Here is a 21,683-nt window from a genome sequence, read left to right as displayed (position 1 = left end):
ACTAATTAGGCAAGCTTGTAGTGAAGAGTAAAAGAATTACTGATGCTAAATAAGGGGCTGGATTCTCAGATTCTGCGGCTAAGTGCCGACACCGGCTTGGGAATTGTGGCGTTTTATGACGCCAGAATCGGCGCCGAACCGCCACCAATTCCGGGACCGGCGAGGGGCTAGCAGCGGAGGTAGGTAAAATTTCCCGGCTCCCGCGCAAAAAACGACCGGAGAATGGTCGGGTCCGTGGCCGTGCACGCGCTTGGCGACGACCTGCAGTGGTCTCGTCGTACAACATTGCGCCGGCTGAGCGCGGACCCGACCTGCCATATACAGCCCCACAAGACACTCCCTGGCTGTGGTGTTGGGTGCTCTGGTGCACAGATGAGCCAACACAGTTGTATGTGGTACAACTCTATTTTATTATAACTCTTATAATACAGTTCGTTCTGGATACTCTGCACGTGCTGTCTCCCTGAGTGTGTTTGGCAATAGATGTGTCCTGGTTCTCCTCTGCAGCTAATACTGACCACCAGGGGTCGTGTCTGTGCTTTTATATCTTTCTGTCATTGGTTGTGGTGTTGTGTGTTCTGATTTGTCTGTTGGTGTGTCTATCATGATGTGTGTGTTTGAATGTCATGACACTGGCCACCCCCCACTAGTCCCCCCAGCCCTCGTGGAAGCCGCCCCGATCAGCGGCACGGCTCCTGGCCGACTGTGACAACGCTGGACACAGTCTTCGATCGCCACACCGGGTTCCCGACCGTTCAGACCACACGTCAACCACGTGGTTGGGAACTCGGAGCATTGGGGAAGGGCCTTATGACGCGCCAACGGCATGCGGCATGCAACGCGGTGACGCTTGTTTTGAGGGGGCGGAGTCTCAAAAAACGTTGTCATACCGGCGCCACCCTGATTTGGGCGTCGGAAGGGATTCTCCGCCCGATTGCTGATGACGATATTGGCGTTGGGCAACGGGGAATCCTGCCCAAGGTGTTTTCCCTGAGGAGGGGGATATTAAGTACAGAACTGTTTCATGGAGGTTATTGTTCAAAGATAAATTGCACTAAACAAATAAGTCACGCTTAAGCTAAGCAGATCACAAGGATCTGGTCTATGGTTTAATGAGAATTTTGAGGGAATCGAGGGAACAAATAGCAAAAGTGCTGATTATAATTGATGAGGACCTGCTCCAATGTCTTTGACAGTGCTGCAGTTGGGGGATATACTTCAGTAATGCTCAGCAGCAGGAACCCAATGTGAGTCCTTTAATTGCAGTGCCGGCAAATTCAGACTTGCTGTCAGGCCTCTGACATTGTTGCTCATGGGTGGCCTCATTTTCTTGCCATTTGAGGTATAATTAATACTCCCTCCTTTGTAGAAAAGCATCTTCTATGCAGAAATACAAATTCGGTATTAATGGTTTCACTGAGAATGTAAAACTGGGTAATACTAACACATTAGTTACACTTGAGTGTTATGTGTTTTAAATAGACACCATTTTGCTATGTTATGTTACATATATTGTTTTGATATGGCTCAACTCATTTGCCTTTGATTGCAGGAACAAAGAAAAGCCGAGATTGCTCTCAGCAACCTAAAACACCAATACAATGCTAATGTAAATGAACTCCAGATAGCAGTAACAAAACTTAAAAAGGTAAGGGTTGTCTCTAAAATGGTAAAAGAACTTTTGAGAATGCAGTGTAAATTGAGTATTGATTAATTTTGCTTTAATCGGCATTAGTGTAAAAACAAATCACTTTCCAAAATGAACTTTTCGAAAAGGTCATTTGCGAAAGCCAAGTGTCTTCTCGGAACAAGGACCCACATTTTCATGCCTCTGTCTCTGTCGGAATGGAGGCGGAAAGGCTTTAAAAATGACAAGTGGGTCCCGATTCAGGAATTCCCGCCCCCATTTCTGTTGCTGTAATTATTGTCAGTGTAGCATAAATTTGCAAGTATTGAGCACACATGTTGCACTCTCAAATTTGCCGGATCCTTTGTGGGGACAGGCCAGCATTTATAGGAATCATGGTTAACAGCTCCTCAGAGGATCTGCAACCATGGGGGAGCCTAATTTGGAGTCATAAAGCTCTTGACAGATAAGTTTAAAAGTTGATTAAAGGGCAGCACGGTGGCGCAGTGGTAGCACTGCAGTCTCACGGCGCCGAGGTCCCAGGTTCGATCCCGGCTCTGGGTCACTGTCCGCGTGGAGTTTGCACATTCTCCCCGTGTTTGCGTGGGTTTCGTCCTCACAACCCAAAGATGTGTAAGGTAGGTGGATTAAACACCCTAACTTGCCCCATAATTGGAAAAATAAATTGGGTACTCTAAATTTAAAAAAAAGTTGATTAAATGGTACATGATAATGGAATGAATTCTCCTCCTCACAACGCCAGATGCAGATTGCGATCAGACGTCTGACCGAAATCGAGGTTCACACTGGGTGCCGAGCCTACCGCTGTGTTCGGGACCCCGCTGGCGGCGGGATCGAGATTCACGCCCATGCGCCAGCAGGTGGATGCTTAGCCAGCCCGCACCAGAATCTCTGAACCCTCGCGCTTCTCTGGTCCTCTGGGCCGGGCATCATGTGGGCGCAGATCACTACTCTTATTTACCAGCGTGTTCCTAATGTGGTAGAACTCGCCATGGGTCAAGGGGGTAACCCCTTAAGGGAGCTGACCCCAAAGCCAACCCGAGGGCCTGCCTCCACCCCCCACCCTCACAATGCACAACCTGCCCACCCCTCCCCTAGCAGACACCACCACTTCCCAAGGACGTCCCTAAAATGAGAGACACCTCCAGGGGCCCCTGAGATTCCCTGAATAGGGGAACCCCCACACAGCCCCTCCAGAAAAGAGACCTCTGTTTGGAAGCTAGAGAGCAGTCCAGACAGGGGCAGTGAAAAAAACTACTGTTGTAACACTCACCTGGGCATACACCTGCTTGCTCAGACAGAGGAAGCACCACGTGTCCATTCCTGGAAAGAGAAAAGCAGTGACCTGTGTTTAAATCCCTCAGTTCCTTTAGCTGCAAGCCATTCATTCATTTCTCTTAATGGACTATGATTGACAGCTTCCACAAACACAGCTGTTAGCTGTGCTTCATTCATCTTCCTTCATGGATAAGTAACTCTTTAAGTGCTGTACCCATAATGTTTACAAACATCAACCACATCAAAGAGAATTAAGCGAATATAATCCTAACCGACTCAATCTCTCCTCCTACATCATTCCCACCATCCCAGGAATCAGTCTGGTAAATCTTCGCTGCACACCTTCCATAGCAAGAACATCCTTCCTCAGATAAAGAGACCAAAACTGCACACAATATTCCAGGTGTGGCCTCACCACGGCCACGTATAATTGCAAAAAGACATTCCCGCTCTTGTACTTTCATCCTCTTGCTAGAGTGGCCCAGGGGCGCATTGGTAGCACTGCTTCCTCACAGCGCTCAGGATTCGGGTTTAATTCCAGCCTTGGGTGACTGTGTGGTGTTTGTACATCTCCCTGTGTCTGCGTGGATTTCCTCTGGGTACTCTAGTTTCCACCCATTGTCCAAAGATGTGCAGGTCAGATGGATTGACCATGCTAAGTTGCCCCTTTGTATTCAAAAGGTTAGGTTGGGTTACGGGTAAGGGTGGGTGCTCTTTCAGAGGGTCGGTGCAGACCCGATGGGCCGAATGGCCTCCTTCTGCACTTTGGGATTCTATTAGGGACCAACATAACATTTGCGTTCTTTATCGCCTCCTGCACCAGCTTGCTTACTTTCAGTGACTGGTCTCTGGTCTCGTTGCACATTCCCCTTTCTCAATCTGTAGCCATTCAGATAATAATCTGCCTCCCTGTTTTTTCTACCAAAGTGGACGACCTCACATGTTCCATATTATACTACATATGACATGCATTTGCCCACTTGCTCAAATTGTCTAAATCACACCGAATCATCTTTGCCTCCTCCGCACAGCTCACCTTCCGACCCAGCTTTGTGTCATCTGCAAATTTGAAGATACATTTAGTTTCCTCATCTAAATCATTAATGTACATTGTTCATAGCTGGGGTCTTTGTCTGAATGTCCAAATAAACCACATCCACAGCTTCCCCCTCATCAAATCTACAAGTTACATCATCGAAGAATAATAGATTTGGCAAGCCTTTTCGTAAATCCATGCTGACTCTCTCCGATTCTGCCGCTGTTTTCCATCAAATCTTTTATAATGGATTCTAGCTTTCCCCCCACTACTGACATCAGGCTGACTGGTCTATAATTCCCTGTTTTCTCTCTACCTCCCTTTTAAATAGCTACCCTCCAATCCATAAGAACTGTTCCAAAGTCTATAGAATCTTGAAAGATGACCACCAATGCATCCACTATTTCAAGGACCACTTCCTATGTTAGCAGTCCCTGGGGATGTATTGGCCTTCAATCCCATCAATTTTCTCAACACCATTTCCCTATTAATACAGATCTCCTTCAGTTCCTTCCTGTGTTCCCCAACATTTCTCGTACATTATTTGTGTCCTGCTTGTGAAGACAGAACCAAACAAGGTATTTAGTTGGTCAGCCATTTCTTTATTCCCCATTATAAATTCCCCTGTTTCTGACTGTAAGGGACCTACATTTGTCTTCACCAATCTTTTTCTCTTCAAATACTTATTTACAGTCAGTTTTTATGTTCCCCGCAAGGGTACTCTTGTACCCTATTTCCCCCTTCTTAATCAATCCCATTTTCCTCCTTTTCTGAATTCCAAACTGCTCCCAAACCTCAGGTCAGCTGTTTATTCTAGCCAATTTGTATTCCTCTTCCGATGATCTAATACTATCTATAATTTCCAGTGTAAGGCATGATTTCGCCACATTTCCCAGGTTATTTTTGCACCAGCCAGAAATGAACATTTGTTGCAGTTCACCCATGTGCTCTTTGAATGTTTGCTATTGCCTTTCCACCATCATCCCTTTAAGTAACGTTCCCCAATCCATCATAGCCAACTCTCACCTCCTACCATCTTAGTTTCCTTTATTTTGATTCAGGACAGAGGCGGGTGAACCAGGAATTTCCCAGTATCAGCCAGTTTGTCGACTTGCTGGAATCTTCCTGTCTTAGGGAAAATGGTTAAGAAGGTAGGTCAGGTGGGGTGACAGCTACCCACCCACAAATGATGGGTTGCTTGTTAACATAATTAAAAGGTCAATCAAAAGCTGACAGATTCCACTCTGACGACAGAGCTCAACATGCCTGGAGGGTCAATTGTGACCTCCCCCACAATGGTGGTCTAGAAGCTGTAGCACTTTCTTTTTAAATAGCTTGGGAAATATTTTTGAGGCCCCTTCTCCCTATTTCTGTATTGGTAGGCGGCCACTCTCAGTACTGGAGGGATCCTGTTGATCCTCTAGCTTCCGGGGTCTGCCTGTCATCCTTAATTAATGGTGACCCCACCCCTCAGGCCATTAATTGGCCTTTCAGTCAAAAATAATTATGCTCTTGTCCTGCCGATGTCATGCAGGGCTATTACTTAGAAATTATCCCAACATCAGCATCATGACCCAAAAATGAAAATCCTGTTCTTATGTCCTGGGACTACCCCAGCGTCGCAAAGTGGACAATTTCTACAGATGATCTACAGTGTCATTTTATATCCTCCTTTGTGTTGAAATTCTGCCTCCTTCTGGGTGCTGTTAATGAACCACAAGACATGGTCCTGGCATTGGGAAGTTCCCCTCCAAGCTGCACACCATCCTATCTTGGAAATGTATCACTGTTCTTTCATTGTCGCTGTGTCAAAATCCTGGAACCTCCTCTAACAGCGCTGTGGATGTACCTACACCACATGATCTGCAGCGGTTCATGAAGGTGCAGCTCACCACCACCTTCTGAGGGGCAATTAGGGACAGGCAATAAACACTAGCTTAGCCAACAAAGCCCACAACCCATGAATGATTTTTACTTAAATTTGGTAGCCGCCATCAGCTGCCCCAACTCTGAAGGCAGGCTCCTACCAAAGAGCCAGTTTGCACTGGGCCACATTTGGCATATGCCACTGACATGATTCCCCAAATGCAGGCAGTTCCAGGTCAACTTCAATGCATTTGAGTACCCTGCACCTGACTAGCATCTAGACTTGGGCTTTGCGTAAAGTCTTATATTTTCCATGCAGCTTTGATGGATGTTTAAAGTCTGTCTTACTTGTGAATCATTGTGAAAGTTGTCCAAAAATAGTCTTTCTGATTTACTTTCATTCAGTGTGAAAAACTAGAAACTCATTACTTTCCTCTTGCAGCTGGAAGAACAATACCGGTCATTTAGCCCAAAGGAGGAGAGCATTGCATTGAAAAGAAAAATAAATGATTTTACTTTGGTAAGAAAGCATGTTTCTGTATAGTTCCTGACACACTGGAATATTACTGAGACTCTTGAAAATGCAGTGAGCATTCAGTAAGCAAAGATAAATCCATTTTTGCAATAGAGGATATTTTCCAACAGTGTTCTGGGTAAATTTCACGACACAATTCTTGTGCGCTTTTCTGAATCTTTCTGGTACATTAATCAAATGCTTTTGGGATATCTGAACCTAACCTAACCTACCTGGTAAGAGGCTGATGGGAGGGGATTGGCCACCTAATTTACACTTTGCCTAATTTTATTTTCTGTTGAAGTCAGTGGAAGGTAAACTTGAGGAGGGTGATAAAGGTGGCTGAACCAATCTTACTGTTTCCTGCAATGAAATGATGTTAAAACTGCTCTCTTGGTTATAGTATAGCAGTAGATCTATAAGAAAACTGCAGCTTTGCAATTAATGCAAAGAAACTTGGAGAATTTACGAGTGTGTGAATCACTTAGATTGTGAATACAAAAAATCCTAAATCTTTCATTCACATGATTATATTACAAGTGATTTATTTTCATTGACTTACTGCCACTGACATTTTTGTGCAAGATTCTATATACTGAGATAGTAAATTGTATGACACAAAGTCAATGTGAAACGTTGAGTTTTGCTGAGAGCTGTCACACTGCATTAGATCTCTTGCCCCGCTGATCCAGTTGCTTCATTTAGGAATGGAAATTCATGGATTGCAGAATTTTTTCATCCATTTATTTTAATTTGCTGTGTGACGTTCTGCGACAGCAGTGTTACATCACAAAACGAACCCTGTGTGTACACTACACTTGTCTATATTTGAAGGCAGCTGTTAAAAAATAAGCCATCCTTGCATTGTACACAAATGAATGTTTGAGGATTTCTGAGAAAAAGCTTTTTTAATCACTTCCTCCAATAACATGGTGACTTTAGCCAGTGAACAATTGAATGCGAGAATGCCCCAGATACATTCCCAGCTACTGCTGAGTTAGCAGTGGACGTATTAAAATTAGCCTCAGCACCCCATGATTCTGGAAATGCAAAAAGTCAGCCAGGCTTCCCACATCTGATTGATATCCTGCAATCTCCTCTGGTAGTGTTAATGCATGGATGTCGGATGAAAACAAAATCAAGCGTTACTGTGGCGCTTTCCATGGTAGCATAGCCTGTATATTTCTGTCAAGGCTTATTGGGAATAATCACCTAATTGAATTTCTGTGCAGCTGTACCCCAGGAAGGAGAGAGCGTCTTAATGAATTGATAGAAAGGGGGAAAATTGGCAAAATCAAACTGTCTCTACATTTATAGACTCTACACTCTCTCACTCTCCCACCATGGACTATCTGTGGCCAAGATGATTTGGTAGCTTATTCCCTCACTGATAAACCTTTTTTTTTCTTGCATTGGTGCTGACAAGACCAGCATTTGTTACCCATCCCAAATCACCCTTGAACTGAGTGGCTTGCTAGGCCTTCGCGGAGGGCATTTAAGAGTCAATCACATTACTGTGGGTCTGGAGCCCCAGGTAAGGAGGGCAGAATTCCTTCCCTCAAGGACATTAGTGAACCAGAGGGTTTTCATCAATGATACTTGTCATGGTCACCATTACTGAGGGTAGCTTTACATTCCATAATTATTAATTGAATTTACGTTCCCCCAGTTGCCATGGTGGGATTTGGACCCACGTCCCAAGAGCATTAGCCTGGGCCTCTAGATTACTATGCCCAATGATATTACCACTATGCCACAGTCTCCCCTGACAGTACAATAGTATGGATAGTACAAACATGGCATGAGGTTGCCTTCGGATGGCTGATCTCTTCATTTTCTCTGCTTTTCTGGAAGGAATACCTGATCTACAAATGCTACCTCCTTCAGATATTACACCTGTAATGTGTCTAGGATGATGATGCATTATTCCACCTTGTTACAAAGTCATTATCAATTTTAAACAATTGTAAAAATGAAATTTATGGGCAAGAGTGTTGAGGCTTGCAAACAGAATTCAGTCAAGAAATGTAAATGTTAATGCTTGTTTTTTTGTGTCTTTTATAGGAAAATGATAAACTGAGGAAAGAACTACTTGAAGCCCAAACAAACATAATGCTGCTGCAGAGTGAAATAGATACTTTGAAAAGTGACTATGCAGATCAGTGTTTGAATTTAGAAAGGTAAAATTAATAGGAATAATTTGGAGTTTAATTTGGTTAAATGTGAGGTTATCCACTTTGGTAGCAAAAATGAGAAGGCAGATTATTTGAGTGACCATAAGTTAGGAGAAGGGAATATGCAAGAGACCTGTGTGCCTTTGTACCCCAGTCGCTAAAGGTAAGCCTGCAGATACTGCAGACGGTAAAAAAGGCAAATGATATGCTGGCCTTCATAGCGAGAGGATTCGAGTACAGGAGCAAGGTTGTCTTGCTGCAATTATACAGGGCCTTGGTGAGGCTACGCCTGCAATATTGTATGTGCAGTTTTGGTCTCCTTATCTGACAAAGGATGTTCTTGCTATGGAGGGTGTGCAGCAAAGGTTTACCAGACTGATTCTTGGGATGGCAGGACTGACATACGAGGAAAGATTGAGTCTGGGCAGCACGGTGGGCCAGTGGTTAGCACTACTGCCTCATGGCGCCGAAGACCCGGGTTCAATCCCGGCCCCAGGTCACTGTCTGTGTGGAGTTTGCACATTGTCCCCGTGTCTGCATGGGTTCACCCCCACAGCCCAGAGATGTGCAGGGTAGGTGGATTCGCCACGCTAAATTGCCCCTTAATTTAAATTTTTAAAAAAAGATTGAGTCTGTTAGGATTGTATTTGCTAGGTTCAGAAGAACGAGGTGGGAACTTATAGAAACCTATAAAATTCTAATAGGGCAGACAGGGTAGATGCAGGAAGGATGTTCCCAACGGTGGTGGTGTCCAGAACCAGGGGCGAAATTCTCCGGTATCGGCGCGATGTCCGCCGACCGGCGCCAAAAAACGGCGCAAATCAGTCGGGCATCGCGCCTCCCCAAAGGTGCGGAATCCTCCGCATCGTGGGGGGCCGAACCCTAACCTTGAGGGGCTAGGCCCACGCCGGACTGATTTCCACCCCGCCAGCTGGCGGAAGTGCCCCGCCAGCTGGCGCGGAAATGACATTGCCGGGCGGCACATGCGCGTGAGCGTTAGCGGCCGCTCACCGCATCCCCGCGCATGTGCTGTGGAGGGAGTCTCTTCCGCCTCCGCCATGGTGGAGACCGTGGCGAAGGCGGAAGGAAATGAGTGCCCCCACGGCACAGGCCCGCCCGCGGATCGCTGGGCCCCGATCGCCGGCCAGGCCACTGTGGGGGCACCCCCCTGGGGCCAGATCGCCCCGCCCCCCCCCCCCCCCCCAGGACCCCGGAGCCCGCCCGCGCCGCCTTGTCCCGCCGGTAAGGTAGGTGGTTTAATCCACGCCGGCGGGACAGGCATTCTAGCAGCGGGACTTCGGCCCATCCGGTGCCGGAGAATTCGGCAACCGGCGGGGGCGGGATTCACGCCAACCCCCGGCGATTCTCCGACCTGGCGGGGGGTCGGAGAATCTCGCCCCAGGGGTCACATTCTGAGGATATGGGTAGACCATTTAGGACTGAGATGAGAAGAAATATCTTCCCCAGACAGTGGTGAGCCTGTGGAATTCGTTACCACAGGAAGTGTTGAGGTCAAAACATTGTATGTTTTCAAGCAGCAGGTAGATACAGCACTTGGGGCGAAGGGCATCAAAGGATTTGGGGGTGAAGGCGGGATTAGACTACTGATTGGATGATCAGCCATGATCATAATGAATGGCGGAACAGGCTCTAAGCGCTGAATGGTTTCCTCCAGCTCCTATTTTCTACGTTTCAGTAACTAATTTCTCCTCAAGTTAAAGTGCAACTATTGTTGCTGCTCAAAATTTTGTGCAAAGGAATGTATTTTTATCCTTGTCTCCATTTTTACTTCTACTGCAGGAATCATGACGTGGTCCAAGGGTATACATATGATAGGGACAGCTTAACGCGACAGATTGAAATGCTTCAGTAAGTATCTTTAGTTTAAATTTCTCAATAACACTTCACATGCAATAATTCTGTTCTGTTGTTTCTGAATATTTTGAGCCACATTTTCTTACATTTTCACAATCGGCGTGTTTACTCAAATGGCTGGTGGACACAGGAGCACTATACAGTCCTACTTGTAAATTGGGAGAGGGAGGTGCTGCTGATTAATATCCACATGGCTTGAGCCAATTGGAGTGACACATATCTGTGACCCTTGTGCGCTCAAAGTTGTGGAAGATGTGTGATTGCGACATCATTGATTTAGCAGTCTGATGAATCACCAGGATACCAAAAGCACTGATCCCTGTGGCACACGACTTGTTACATTTTGTCAACCAAAAAAGGACCTATTTATGCTTACTCTTAGCTGTTAGCTAGCCAATTTGTAATCGAATGCGCCATGAGCTTCTATTTTCCACCATAACCTTTTATGTGGCCTTATCAGGTGCCTTCTGGAGATTAAGTCCAATATATGGTTCGCCATTATCCACAGCACATATGACTCCTTCAAAGAACTCCAATAATTTGGTGAACCATGACTTCCGTTTGATAAAACCATGTTGGCTCTGCCTCGTTATCAAAATACAAGGCAAAGAGCTTCAGTTTCTCTAGCTGTCTTGAAATATAATATGACATCTTTCCAAAAGGAATCAGATTTCTTTGTAATCCATGGACAATGTTTTCCCCTCTTACAGGACAGCGAACAGAAAGCTTCATGACAGCAATGATGGTCTGCGATCTTCCCTTGAAAGCAGTTTCAGCAAATATAACAGGTCTTTGGTGAGTGTACATTCTGATCGAATGGTCTCGTCGCGCCTGACCCGGTGAAGCAACAAGGCCGTTAGGCCTTGCGAGAGACACCTCCCGCGGGATTTGCAATGCTCAACACCTCGCGTGATCTAATGAGACTTCATGAAACGTTGCAAATTGGATCTTGCCCATATTGGGCAAGCTCCATTCCAGCATTTTTAAATGAGCCATTAGGCTCATTTAACCATGTTTACACCGGATTCTACTGGAACCTGTGAACTAACGGCCTCCCCAGCGAGACCTGGCCCAGGTGTCATTTGCTACACAAACGTGGACCAGGCATTATTGCACCTGGGTGGTTTCCCAGGCCATTGGAGAACTCTGAGTGGTCAGGGACAGGGAAGGGTGGCACCCTGGCTCTCCCTCTGGCACCTGGGCACCTTGGCAGTGTTTGGGCTGGGGAAGAGGTTGGGGATTCTTTTGCGGGCCTCGGAGATTGGGACATCGTTGAAAAAAACTGGACTATGTGAAGCCTCGGCCGCATGTTCCCCGTTCAGGGCCCTTATTTAAAGCGAGTTGCGTGAATAGCCAAATGTTTCTCGGCACTGCGAGTGCCGGGATACATGCGGCTAAATTTGTTTGCTCGGGGACTTCGTTTCTTTTGGGAAGATCGCGCCTTAAACTTCAAATATACTGCATTGGGTGCAAGGCATTTAAGATCAAAGGTTCTATATAAATTAATATTTCTTTTTTCGTCCCAACTTCAGCAGAGTCATGCCACGTATGTGAAACTTTATATTTTATACTTTAGAGGCACGGTAGCATGGTGGTGAGCACTATTGCTTCACAACTCCAGGGTCCCAGGTTCGATTCCCCGCTTGGGTCACTCTCTGTGTGGAGTCTGCATGTTCTCCCCCTGTCTGCGTGGGTTTCCTCCGGGTGCTCCGGTTTCCTCCCACAGTCCAAAGATGTGCGCTTTAGGCCGATTGGTCACGCTAAATTGCCCTTAGTGTCCAACAGTTAGGTGGGATTGCCGGGTTGTGGGGTTGGGGTGGAGGTGTGGGCTTTCGTAGGTGCTCTTTCAGGGGCCGGTGTAGACCCGATGGGCCGAACGGCCTCCATTTGCACTGTAAATTCTATTACATCTATGCCTATGACGCAAATACTATTATGCACAAATAATCAGAATTTTCTGCAATATTACAGCGTGCAGCAAATTTCTCACCAGGAAATGCCATGTTCAGAAGCAGCCCAAAGCTCTGTGGACATCAGTCGCCTCAGATTTTAGCATATGACAGGTGAATGTCTTTGCACATCTTCACAGAATCAACACAATTTCTGTTTGGGAACCAAATGGTCTATGCTGGGTAAAATAAATGAACGGATAATATGAAATGGAGAGTAGAGAAAAGTATTGGTCTTGTTATATCTCTTGAAATGATGGTGTTAACAATTGAATCATAAATTATTTACCATTTATTATGCTCTGTGCTTACTCATTTTCAGAATGGTAACTCTCTTGCTTTTTCACTTAATGTAACAGATTTAAGATAAAGGGAATACGCTTTACAGGCAAGTTAGCATAGAATTTACAGTGCAGAAGGAGGCCATTCGGCCCATCGAGTCTGCACCGGCTCTTGAAAGGAGCACCCTACTTAACCCCACATCTCCACCCTATCCCCCTAACCCTGTAACCCCATCTAACCTAAGGGCAATTTGGCATGGCCAATCCACCTAACGTGCACATCTTTGGACTGCGGGAGGAAACTGGAGCACCCGGAGGAAACACACGCAGACACAGGGAGAACGTGCAGACTCCGCACAGACAGTGACCCAACCGGGAATCGAACCTGGGACCCCGACGCTGTGAAGCCAAAGTGCTAACCACTATGCTACCATGCTGCGTGATATTTAGGGATGCACTGCCTCAAAATCTGGTGGAGGCAGATTCAATAATAATTGTCAAAAGTAAATCCCTCACCAGGAAATGCCATGTTCAGAAGCAGCCTAAAGCTCTGTGGACACCAGTCGCCTCAGATTTTAGCATATGACAGGGTTACGGGGATAGGGTGGAGCTGTGGGGTTAAGTAGGGTGCTCTTTCCAAGAGCTGGTGCAGACTAGATGGGCCGAATGGCCTCCTTCTGCACTGTAAATTCTATGCTTAGGGCAGCACGGTAGCACAAGTGGATAGCACTGTAGCTTCACAGCGCCAGGGTCCCAGGTTCGATTCCCCGCTGGGTCACTGTGCGGAGTCTGCACGTTCTCCCCGTGTCTGCGTGGGTTTCCTCTGGGTGCTGCGGTTTCCTCCCACAGTCCAAAGAACTGCAGGTTAGGTGGATTGGCTATGATAAATTGCCCTTAGTGACCAAAAAGGTTGGGGGGGGTTATGGGGATTGGGCGGAAGTGAGGACTTAAGTGGGTCGATGCAGAATCGATGGGCCAAATGGCCTCCTTCCGCACTGTCTGTTCTATGTAAATTGGCTTTTTATCTGAAAAGGAGGAGAGAGGTGATGCTTCTCCAGGGTTGGGCAAAGTGTTCCCATCAAAGTGAACAGGAGCAGGTGACTATGAAGGTCAATTCTGAGAGTCTGAACCTGAGGTCTTGGCCATAGTGCCAGAAAAGTTTAATGTCCTCACAATGGTGGTCAAGGCCAGTGGATACATCTTTGAATGTTACCTCCTATTCACTGCACCACCAGTCTCATGCTGCTGAGTCATGACAATAACAGGACTCGCGCCTAATATTCAGATGCTGCCCCTCACCCTCACACACTTCACAAAGCCGTCAATCTCAGACCTACTCCTTGAACTTTCCACATTTTCCAATTATTCAACTATGGCAGGCATGTCAGCCAAAATGCATCTGGCAGCTCTATTGCCAAGACGAAAAACAAAGGGGAGAGCGGGCAACCCTGCCTCGTCCCACGATGTAGCCCAAAGTACCCAAACTCACTCGGTTCGTCCACATACATGTGACCAGCACCTTAAATAGCAGCCGGACCCAATCCATAAACCCCTGCCCGAACCCGAACTGCCCAGCACCTCCAACAAATACACCCACTCCACCCGACCAAACGCCTTCTCCATGTCCATCGCCACCACTAGCCACCTCCTGCCCCTCCGAAGGCATCATGATTACATTGAGTAGCCTCCTCATATTTGCCGACAACTGCCTCCCCTTCATAAAATCGGTCGGATCCTCGCCTATCACCCCCGGCACACAGTCCTCAATTTGCGATGCCAACACCTTTGCCAATAACCTGACGTCCCCATTCAATAGTGATATTGAGTTGTGTGACCCACACTGCTCCTGGTCCTTGTCCCTCCTCAAAATCAGGGAGATGGATACATGCGACACTGTAGAGGGGAGTTCCCCCTCTCCCTTGCTTCATTATACGCCCTCACCAGCAGTGGCCCCAGGTCTGCCCCAAACTTTTTACAAAACTCTAGTGGGAACCCGTCCGGCCCGGGGACTATTCCTGCTTACGTTGCCCCCATACCATCCCCCCCATACCTTCAGCCCAATTTGAGTCCCCAGGCCATGAACCAGCCCCTCCACCACATTGGGAACTCCAACCCCTCCAGTAACCACCGCATCCCCTCCATCACGATTGGGGGCTCCGACTCGTAGAGCCTCCTATAAAATGCCTCAAAAACTTCATTCACCCCCTCTGGGTCCATCACCACCTTACCCTTATCATACCTAACTCTACTGATCTCCCTCGCTTCCTCCTGCTTTCTCAACTGATGGACCAATAACCTATTTGCTTTTTCCCCATATTCATGCATTAGGGGCTGGTTTAGCACAATGGGCTAAACAGCTGGCTTGTAATGTAGAACAAGGACAGCAGCGCGGGTTCAATTCCCGTACCTGCCTCCCCGAATAGGTGCCGGAATGTGGCGACTAGGGGCTTTTCACAGTAACTTCATTGAAGCCTACTTGTGACAATAAGCGATTATTATTATTATACACTGCTCCTTTGGCCCTCCATAAGTACCCCACTGCCTTCCCTGTAAAAAGTAGCCCAAACTCCATCTTGGGGCCTCTGACTCTCCTTCAACTGCCCTGCCTCCAGCACCTCCAAATGTCCCCTGTCCACCCTAAAAATCTACCACCAGCCTTGCCCTCTCCTCCGCTCCTTTTTCTCCCTCTACGCCTGAATTGATATGAACTACCCCCTGACTACAGCCTTGAGTGCCTCCCACAGCATGGTGGCTGTGATCTCCCTCGTGGCGTTCAGCTCCACATAGTCCCGAATGGCAGCCCTCACCCACTCGCACACCTCCTCATCCGCCAGCAACCCCACATCCAGCCTCCACTGTGGGTGTTCGGGCCCCCCCCCCCAGGCCACCCGCAAATCCACCCAACGCGGCACATAATCAGAAACCACAATCTCCTAGTTGGCCACCCCTGCCAGCAACATCTTGTCCAACACAAAAAAATCAATCCAGGAGTGTACCCGATGCACAGGGGAGAAGTATGAAAACTCCTCACCCTTGGCCTCCCAAACCTCCAAATGCTATGCCAGAATTGTTAAACTGTCTTTCCTCAGCTTCCATCATTTGCAGTTTTTTCCCTTGTTGTTCCAACCTCATTGTGTTAATATTGACTGGCAGCTTTTTGTTACATGTTGGCTGTAATTTGTCTGCACTCTGGTGAGTTCAGAATGGGGATTGGAGGTCCATCTGAACCAGACCAAACTTAAAAATATAGTAGGTGTTGCTGTAGACAGAACTAGTTCAAAAAATCTAGTTGTGTAACAAGTACATTGACATCAGTCTTATTGTGCTAAATACTAATCAAATCATCTACTAAGTAAAGAATCATATTGTGAACAGCAAACAAAGAGACATGTTTATAATTAGGGAGGCACAAGAACGTTTATCGAGACCAAGAAATACTGACGCCTGTAATTATTTGTCATGTATTGACAAAAGCTCCAATCAATTCTTAATTATTAAAGGCCTACATTTCTAGAATTATATGAAGTAGCTATGTATTCTAATTAACATACTTACTGATACGCTATATATTATAATTAGCATAATTACTGATGCTATGGGCATGATTCTCCCCCAAAATTTCGAAGTTAATTTGTGGCAGGTTTTTCAGGGAGTTCCCCGCCAGCTCTGCTGGGGAGTTCCCCACCGCTATCTAATGACACTTTTTTGGTCCCTGGAGAGTTTCTCACCAGTTTAGCCCATGAAGTGTTGGGTACTCTGCCTCACAGACGAACCAACACGGTTGCGAATGGCACAACTCAGTTTTATTTCAAACATCTATTTACAGTTGTATACTGTTTACTGAGGTTCGATCATGACCCTTGAATCTGTGGACCTATTCTTAATTCTATCTTGTCGTGGCACTCAGCACATGGTGGATGTCTGAGTGGCTTGCTATGAACTCTGCGCCCTGAGCTGTCTCGCCCTTGGGTGTCCAGGAAGTGTCGTGTTCCCTGTTTTGTACTGTGTATGCTCTTGCCTGTGATTGGCTGTCGTGTTGTGTGTGTGTGTTGATTGGTCCGTTGATCTGTCCACCAGTATGTATGTATGTATGTGCTATGATGTTTACCTGGATATCATGACAGCTCACACTTAGAATTTCTTTTCGCACTGGGAGCTGAACTCAGAAATAGCTGCCATTTTGAAAGGATGCCCCAATCACTAAGTTGGCTTGTGGGTCCCCCTCACCCATGGGCAATGTCACCTCCCCACACACATGGACACTACCCCACACCTCCTACCCCCCCCCTCCAAGTGAGGAAACCTCGCTATGGTGTCCCTGGCGTCCTCTCTCTTCAGACCCCCAAAGCCCCCTTACAAAACCCCCTGCCTTCTAGGATCTCCACCCTCACAACCTCCCGGAGGCTCCTGCCCATCACTCCCCTAACCTTCAAACCCGCCCTCCACCCTCCTTTCAAGGGCATGGCGCCCCTTGCCCACGCCTCTTGGCAGTGCCACCCTGGCACTTGGGCACCCTTGCACTGCCACCCTGGCACCCAGGAAGTGCTCATGCCAGCTTGGCAGTGCCATCCAGGCACCTTGGCAGTGCCAGGGTGACAGTATCAAGATGCCAGCCTGGCAGTGCCAGGGGGCCACCCTGCAGTTACCTTATCACCCAAGGGCATCCGATGGTGCCATTCCGCCTGGTCCACGTTTGAGTGGATTAACACTGATCGTCACCCGACTGCAGCCTCCCTGTGGAGGCCAGAGAATCGCGGGAGGCTGGTGAAACCCAGGAAGGTAGGTCGTAAGTAGGTTTGCATCCTAATTCTGCGAGAGTCATTCAGTCCCGCCTATTTGGGGCGGAGATCTGACTCCGACATCTCGCAGGAGTCCAGTGAATCTCGAGAGGCACGGAGCCTGTCAGGAGGTTTGCTGCAGGCCTCCCCCGAGATTCACCGGCCACGTTGTTCTCCCACTTGAGCAACGTGGAATCGCACACTATGTCTACACCCTAACTAAATATTAAACTGCATTTAAATAGCTTTAAAATAAATGTTTATCTGATTCCTTATCATGTTGCATTGGACACCATAAAAACCATAATGCCAGTCAGCCATTATTGAACCAAGTTTGCAGAATGCTATCATATTATGTATCTAGATGAGAACTACAACACCTATGCTCTTTCAAGTTGCTAAAAAGATGTGTCTGTCCTGCTGGTCCAAGTTTTCTGAGGATAAACCTTGCAGTGATTCCTTCAGTTGAAGAGGGTTATGCTAGGTGTCATTCCTTTGATTCAAACTTCAAAACATAACACTACCAAAATTGATTTTGATTATTGTTCACAATAGGTCATCCAGATCCTCTTACTTAGATGAAGACATGGAGTCACTGGCTCTGTGCGACCCGATGCGCAGGGTCAGCTGTGAAGTTGAAAGCTTAACTGAAAGCTGCTTTGACAGTGGCATGTCCACAATGAGAGATTCAAATGAATATGATTCTGAGGGTGAATTCAAACATCATAAGAATTTTGGAAAGGAGCATTGTGCTGGGGAAACCTTTGGAGAAGATGCTTCTGACACAGATGTAAGCATCCATACAAGTAATGTGATGTTTTAATGAAAATCTTTGGTACATTTGAACTGCACTTATTGATCCGCACAAAAATGTTTTCTTCTGTGGGTAAATGAGTTACAAATGAACGCTGTATTTTTGATGAGGTCTAAAACAAGTAACTGTGCAAATGACCAGTTTTAAGATTCTTAAATGTTAGCCCCAAATGGTTACTAAATGCCAGAGTTTGTTTGATACAATAACAGAGTATGCTGCTGTGTTTGTGTTTGGCTTTGGGCGCAATGTTCCCGAATCAGAACAGAATTTGTCCAATGGGACAGAAGGAAGATTACTCTATCTGAAAGAGCACCGATGATTTATTGTCACTATGCTGAGATCTTTTAAATTAAATTAAATGCATAGATTGATCAAATAATTAATAATTGGAATTATAAATACAACTATCAATGGTCAGATACAGATGTAGAATTCATCCACTGTTTGGCCACCAATAATTATGGTGAGATTAGGTGATGCTGGCCATCTTTTGTTAGCTCTGTAGGTTAAGGTATATCTGTGATTTATTTGTAGGTACCTGAAATTCGGGATGAAGTAGCTTTTAGCCAAGACAGTACAAGCACTGTTCTGGAGTGGAAGCCATCCCATGCATTGAGCCGGAGCAGTTCTGGAACCTCTTTGTCACAAGGCAATAACACTACATTATCATCACAGGTAACATCTGTTAAAGTGTTTTAAATGCAACTCCAGTTCTGTGAGCTTCCGTTTCGCTGAATCAGTTAAATGAAATTGTTACATTGCAAGTCACTGAAAGGCTGACTGTTGATTTCTGAGGGTGATTTAACAAATGAACTCCTTCAGATGACATTTACATTGCATATTGGGCAAAACTGTGGCTGATGGAGTTCAATGTGGGAAGCATAACATACAACTTGGAGTTGAGAAAGAGGAGTTCACATGCTATACAAACTTGGTCTGTATTTCTTTGAGTTAGAAACTGTACGATTGAATAGAACACCGATCTATAAAATGCTAATGTGATCTGATTGTGATATATAGATCCACTTGGAGAATCCAGAACAAGGGGCACAATCTTAAAATAGGAGCTAAACCATTTCGGAAGTTAAATCAGGAAGTATTTTTGACACACAATATGGTGACAATCTGGAAATCCTTCTTTCAAAACATTATATGGCTGAGATCAATGGATTTTTGTTAGGTAAAAGTATCAAGGGATATGGAACCAAGGGCTTACTCTTCCTATGTTTCTAATCCTAATTTTCTGTGAGTACTGGGAAAGTGTCATGCTCAATAGAAATGGAATATTATGGAACTGAATAATTTATAGCACTGTTTTCCCAGGTTCTTGTGTACTTCCTTATTTACTCATTGGCAGTTGGCTGTGGAGTAGCAGAGTGTCATTCTAATATTTTATCTGATGTTGGCACTAATTCCAAGATGTCATTTTTTCCATGCTACCTGTGTTGTTCAGTTCCATTATGATGTGATCTTCGGTTTGCACCCCCTCTTAGTCTCTCCATAACACGTACTTTCTTGAGCTAGGAGCACAGGCTGGAGATCTGCTCCTGGTTCCCTACCAATTATTACGAGGGAAGAAGTGTTAGGTGTATTAAAAAGCATTAAGGTAGACAAATCCCCAGGCATCTATCCCAGAATACTGAGGGAGACAAGAGATCAATCGCTGGGCCTCTAACAGAAATCTCTGTGTCCTTGTTGGCCACAGGTGGGATCCTAGAGGGTTGGAGGATAGCCAATTTTCTACCATTATTTAAGAAGGGTTGCAAGGATAATCCAGGTAATTATAGGCCAGTGAGCTTGATGTCAGCGTTAGTGAAATTATTGGAAAAGATTCTCAGCGATAGGGGGCTGGATTCTCCGCACCCCGACGGCGAAACCGCATCCGGCGCCGGGACGGAGAATCTAGTTTCACGCATGGAATCGGGACCGGCTCTGGGCCGGGGGCTGGCATGAATCCTGCCCCCGCCGGTTGCCGCATTCTCCGGCACCGGAGATTCGGCGGGGGGCGGGAATCGCGCCGCGCCGGTTGGCGGGCCCCCCCCCGGCGATTCTCCGGCTCCGGATGGGCTGAAGTCCTGCTGCTGGAATGCCTGTCGCGCCGGTGTGGATTAAACCACCTCTCTTACCGGCGGGACAAGGCGGCGCGGGCGGGCTCCGGGGTACTGGGGGGGGGGGCGATCTGGCCCCGGGGGGGTGCCCCCACGGTGGCCTGGCCCGCGATCGGGGCCCACCGATCTGTGGGCGGGCCTGTGCCGTGGGGGCACTCTTTTCCTTCCGCCTTCGCCATGGTCTCCACCATGGCGGAGGCGGAAGAGACCCCCTCCACTGCGCTTGCGCGGGGATGCCGTGAGCGGCCGCTAACGCTCCCGCATATGCGCCGCCCGGCAGTGCCATTTCCGCGCCAGTTGGCGGGGCACCAAAGGCCTTTCCCGCCAGCTGGCGGGGCGGAAATCAGTCCGGCGCCGACCTAGCCCCTCAAGGTTAGGGCTCGGCCGCTCAAGATGCGGAGGATTCCGCACCTTTGGGGCGGCGCGATGCCGGACTGATTTGCGCCGTTTCTGGCGCCGGTCGGCGGACATCGCGCCGATTACGGAGAATTTCGCCCCCGCCGTTCCTCAATTCTCCGGCCCCTGAAAAGCGGCGTATTCGGGGAGTGCGCCGTGTATCCACCACCAGCGGCCATTGCTTGAGGCCCGCCCCGCTGTTCTCCGCCCCCGACCGGCCAAAGTCCCAACGGCGTAGTTCTAATATGGTAGCAGCCGTTCGTGAAACCTGCAAGGCGGCTGCGGACTCAGTCCGCGGCTGCCATGGTCGTAGGGCAGGGGGGGGCCTCATACGGGTCTGGGCCTTTATTGTGCGGCCGGTCCGGGTCGGGTGCGGGGCCGATCGGGGGCACTATTTCTGCAGTCCAGGTCCGCGGTCTGAGTCCGCCATGGAGCACGGCGTGGACGCTGGAGGCCGCTGCCGTGCACATGTGCAGCCTCTAACCCGGAAGTGTGGGGGGACCGTATCTGCAGCTGGAGCTGCGAGCTCCACGATGGCTCCCTGCTAGCCCCCTGCAGGGCTGTGAATCTGTGGCCTTTTGACATCAGTTTTTCTGGCGTAAAAGACCACAGTTTTCATGTCAGGGTGGGAACATAGTCCCTGAAATGGAGAATCCAGCCCAGTATCTATGCACCTCTGGAAATGAATAGTCTTATTAGTGACAGACAGCATGGTTTTGTCCGACTCACTAATTCTCATTAATTTAATTGAATTTTTTGAGGAGGTGACAAAAATGATTGATGAGGGAAGAGCTGTGGATATTGTCGACATGGACTTTAGTAAAGCATTTGATGAGGTCCCTCATGGCAGGCTGGAGCACAAGATTAAATCACATGGGGTCAGGGGTGAACTAGCTGGATGGATTCAGAACTGGCTTGACCATAGAAGACAGAGGGTAGCAGTGGAAAGGTGTTTTTCCGAATGGA

At 47.4% G+C, this 21,683-nt stretch overlaps 1 protein-coding gene across 2 annotated transcripts in view; it reads left to right on the top strand.

Moving 5' to 3' along the window:
• The window catches only part of rasef (RAS and EF-hand domain containing), a 104,841-nt gene that overhangs the window by 39,664 nt on the left and 43,494 nt on the right, over positions 1-21,683 (top strand). For both annotated transcript variants that reach the window (XM_072516654.1, XM_072516653.1), the window contains exons 4-11: positions 1,553-1,648; positions 6,271-6,348; positions 8,407-8,522; positions 10,317-10,385; positions 11,102-11,186; positions 12,363-12,454; positions 17,955-18,189; positions 18,748-18,888. In XM_072516654.1, the coding sequence (XP_072372755.1) occupies positions 1,553-1,648; positions 6,271-6,348; positions 8,407-8,522; positions 10,317-10,385; positions 11,102-11,186; positions 12,363-12,454; positions 17,955-18,189; positions 18,748-18,888 (912 nt within the window). The remainder of the gene's footprint in view (positions 1-1,552; positions 1,649-6,270; positions 6,349-8,406; positions 8,523-10,316; positions 10,386-11,101; positions 11,187-12,362; positions 12,455-17,954; positions 18,190-18,747; positions 18,889-21,683) is intronic.

This window comes from Scyliorhinus torazame, chromosome 9 (assembly GCF_047496885.1).
Source record: "Scyliorhinus torazame isolate Kashiwa2021f chromosome 9, sScyTor2.1, whole genome shotgun sequence".
NCBI lineage: Eukaryota > Metazoa > Chordata > Chondrichthyes > Carcharhiniformes > Scyliorhinidae > Scyliorhinus > Scyliorhinus torazame.
Note: the sequence above shows the minus strand (reverse complement) of the source record. Positions and strands in the feature narration are given on the sequence as shown.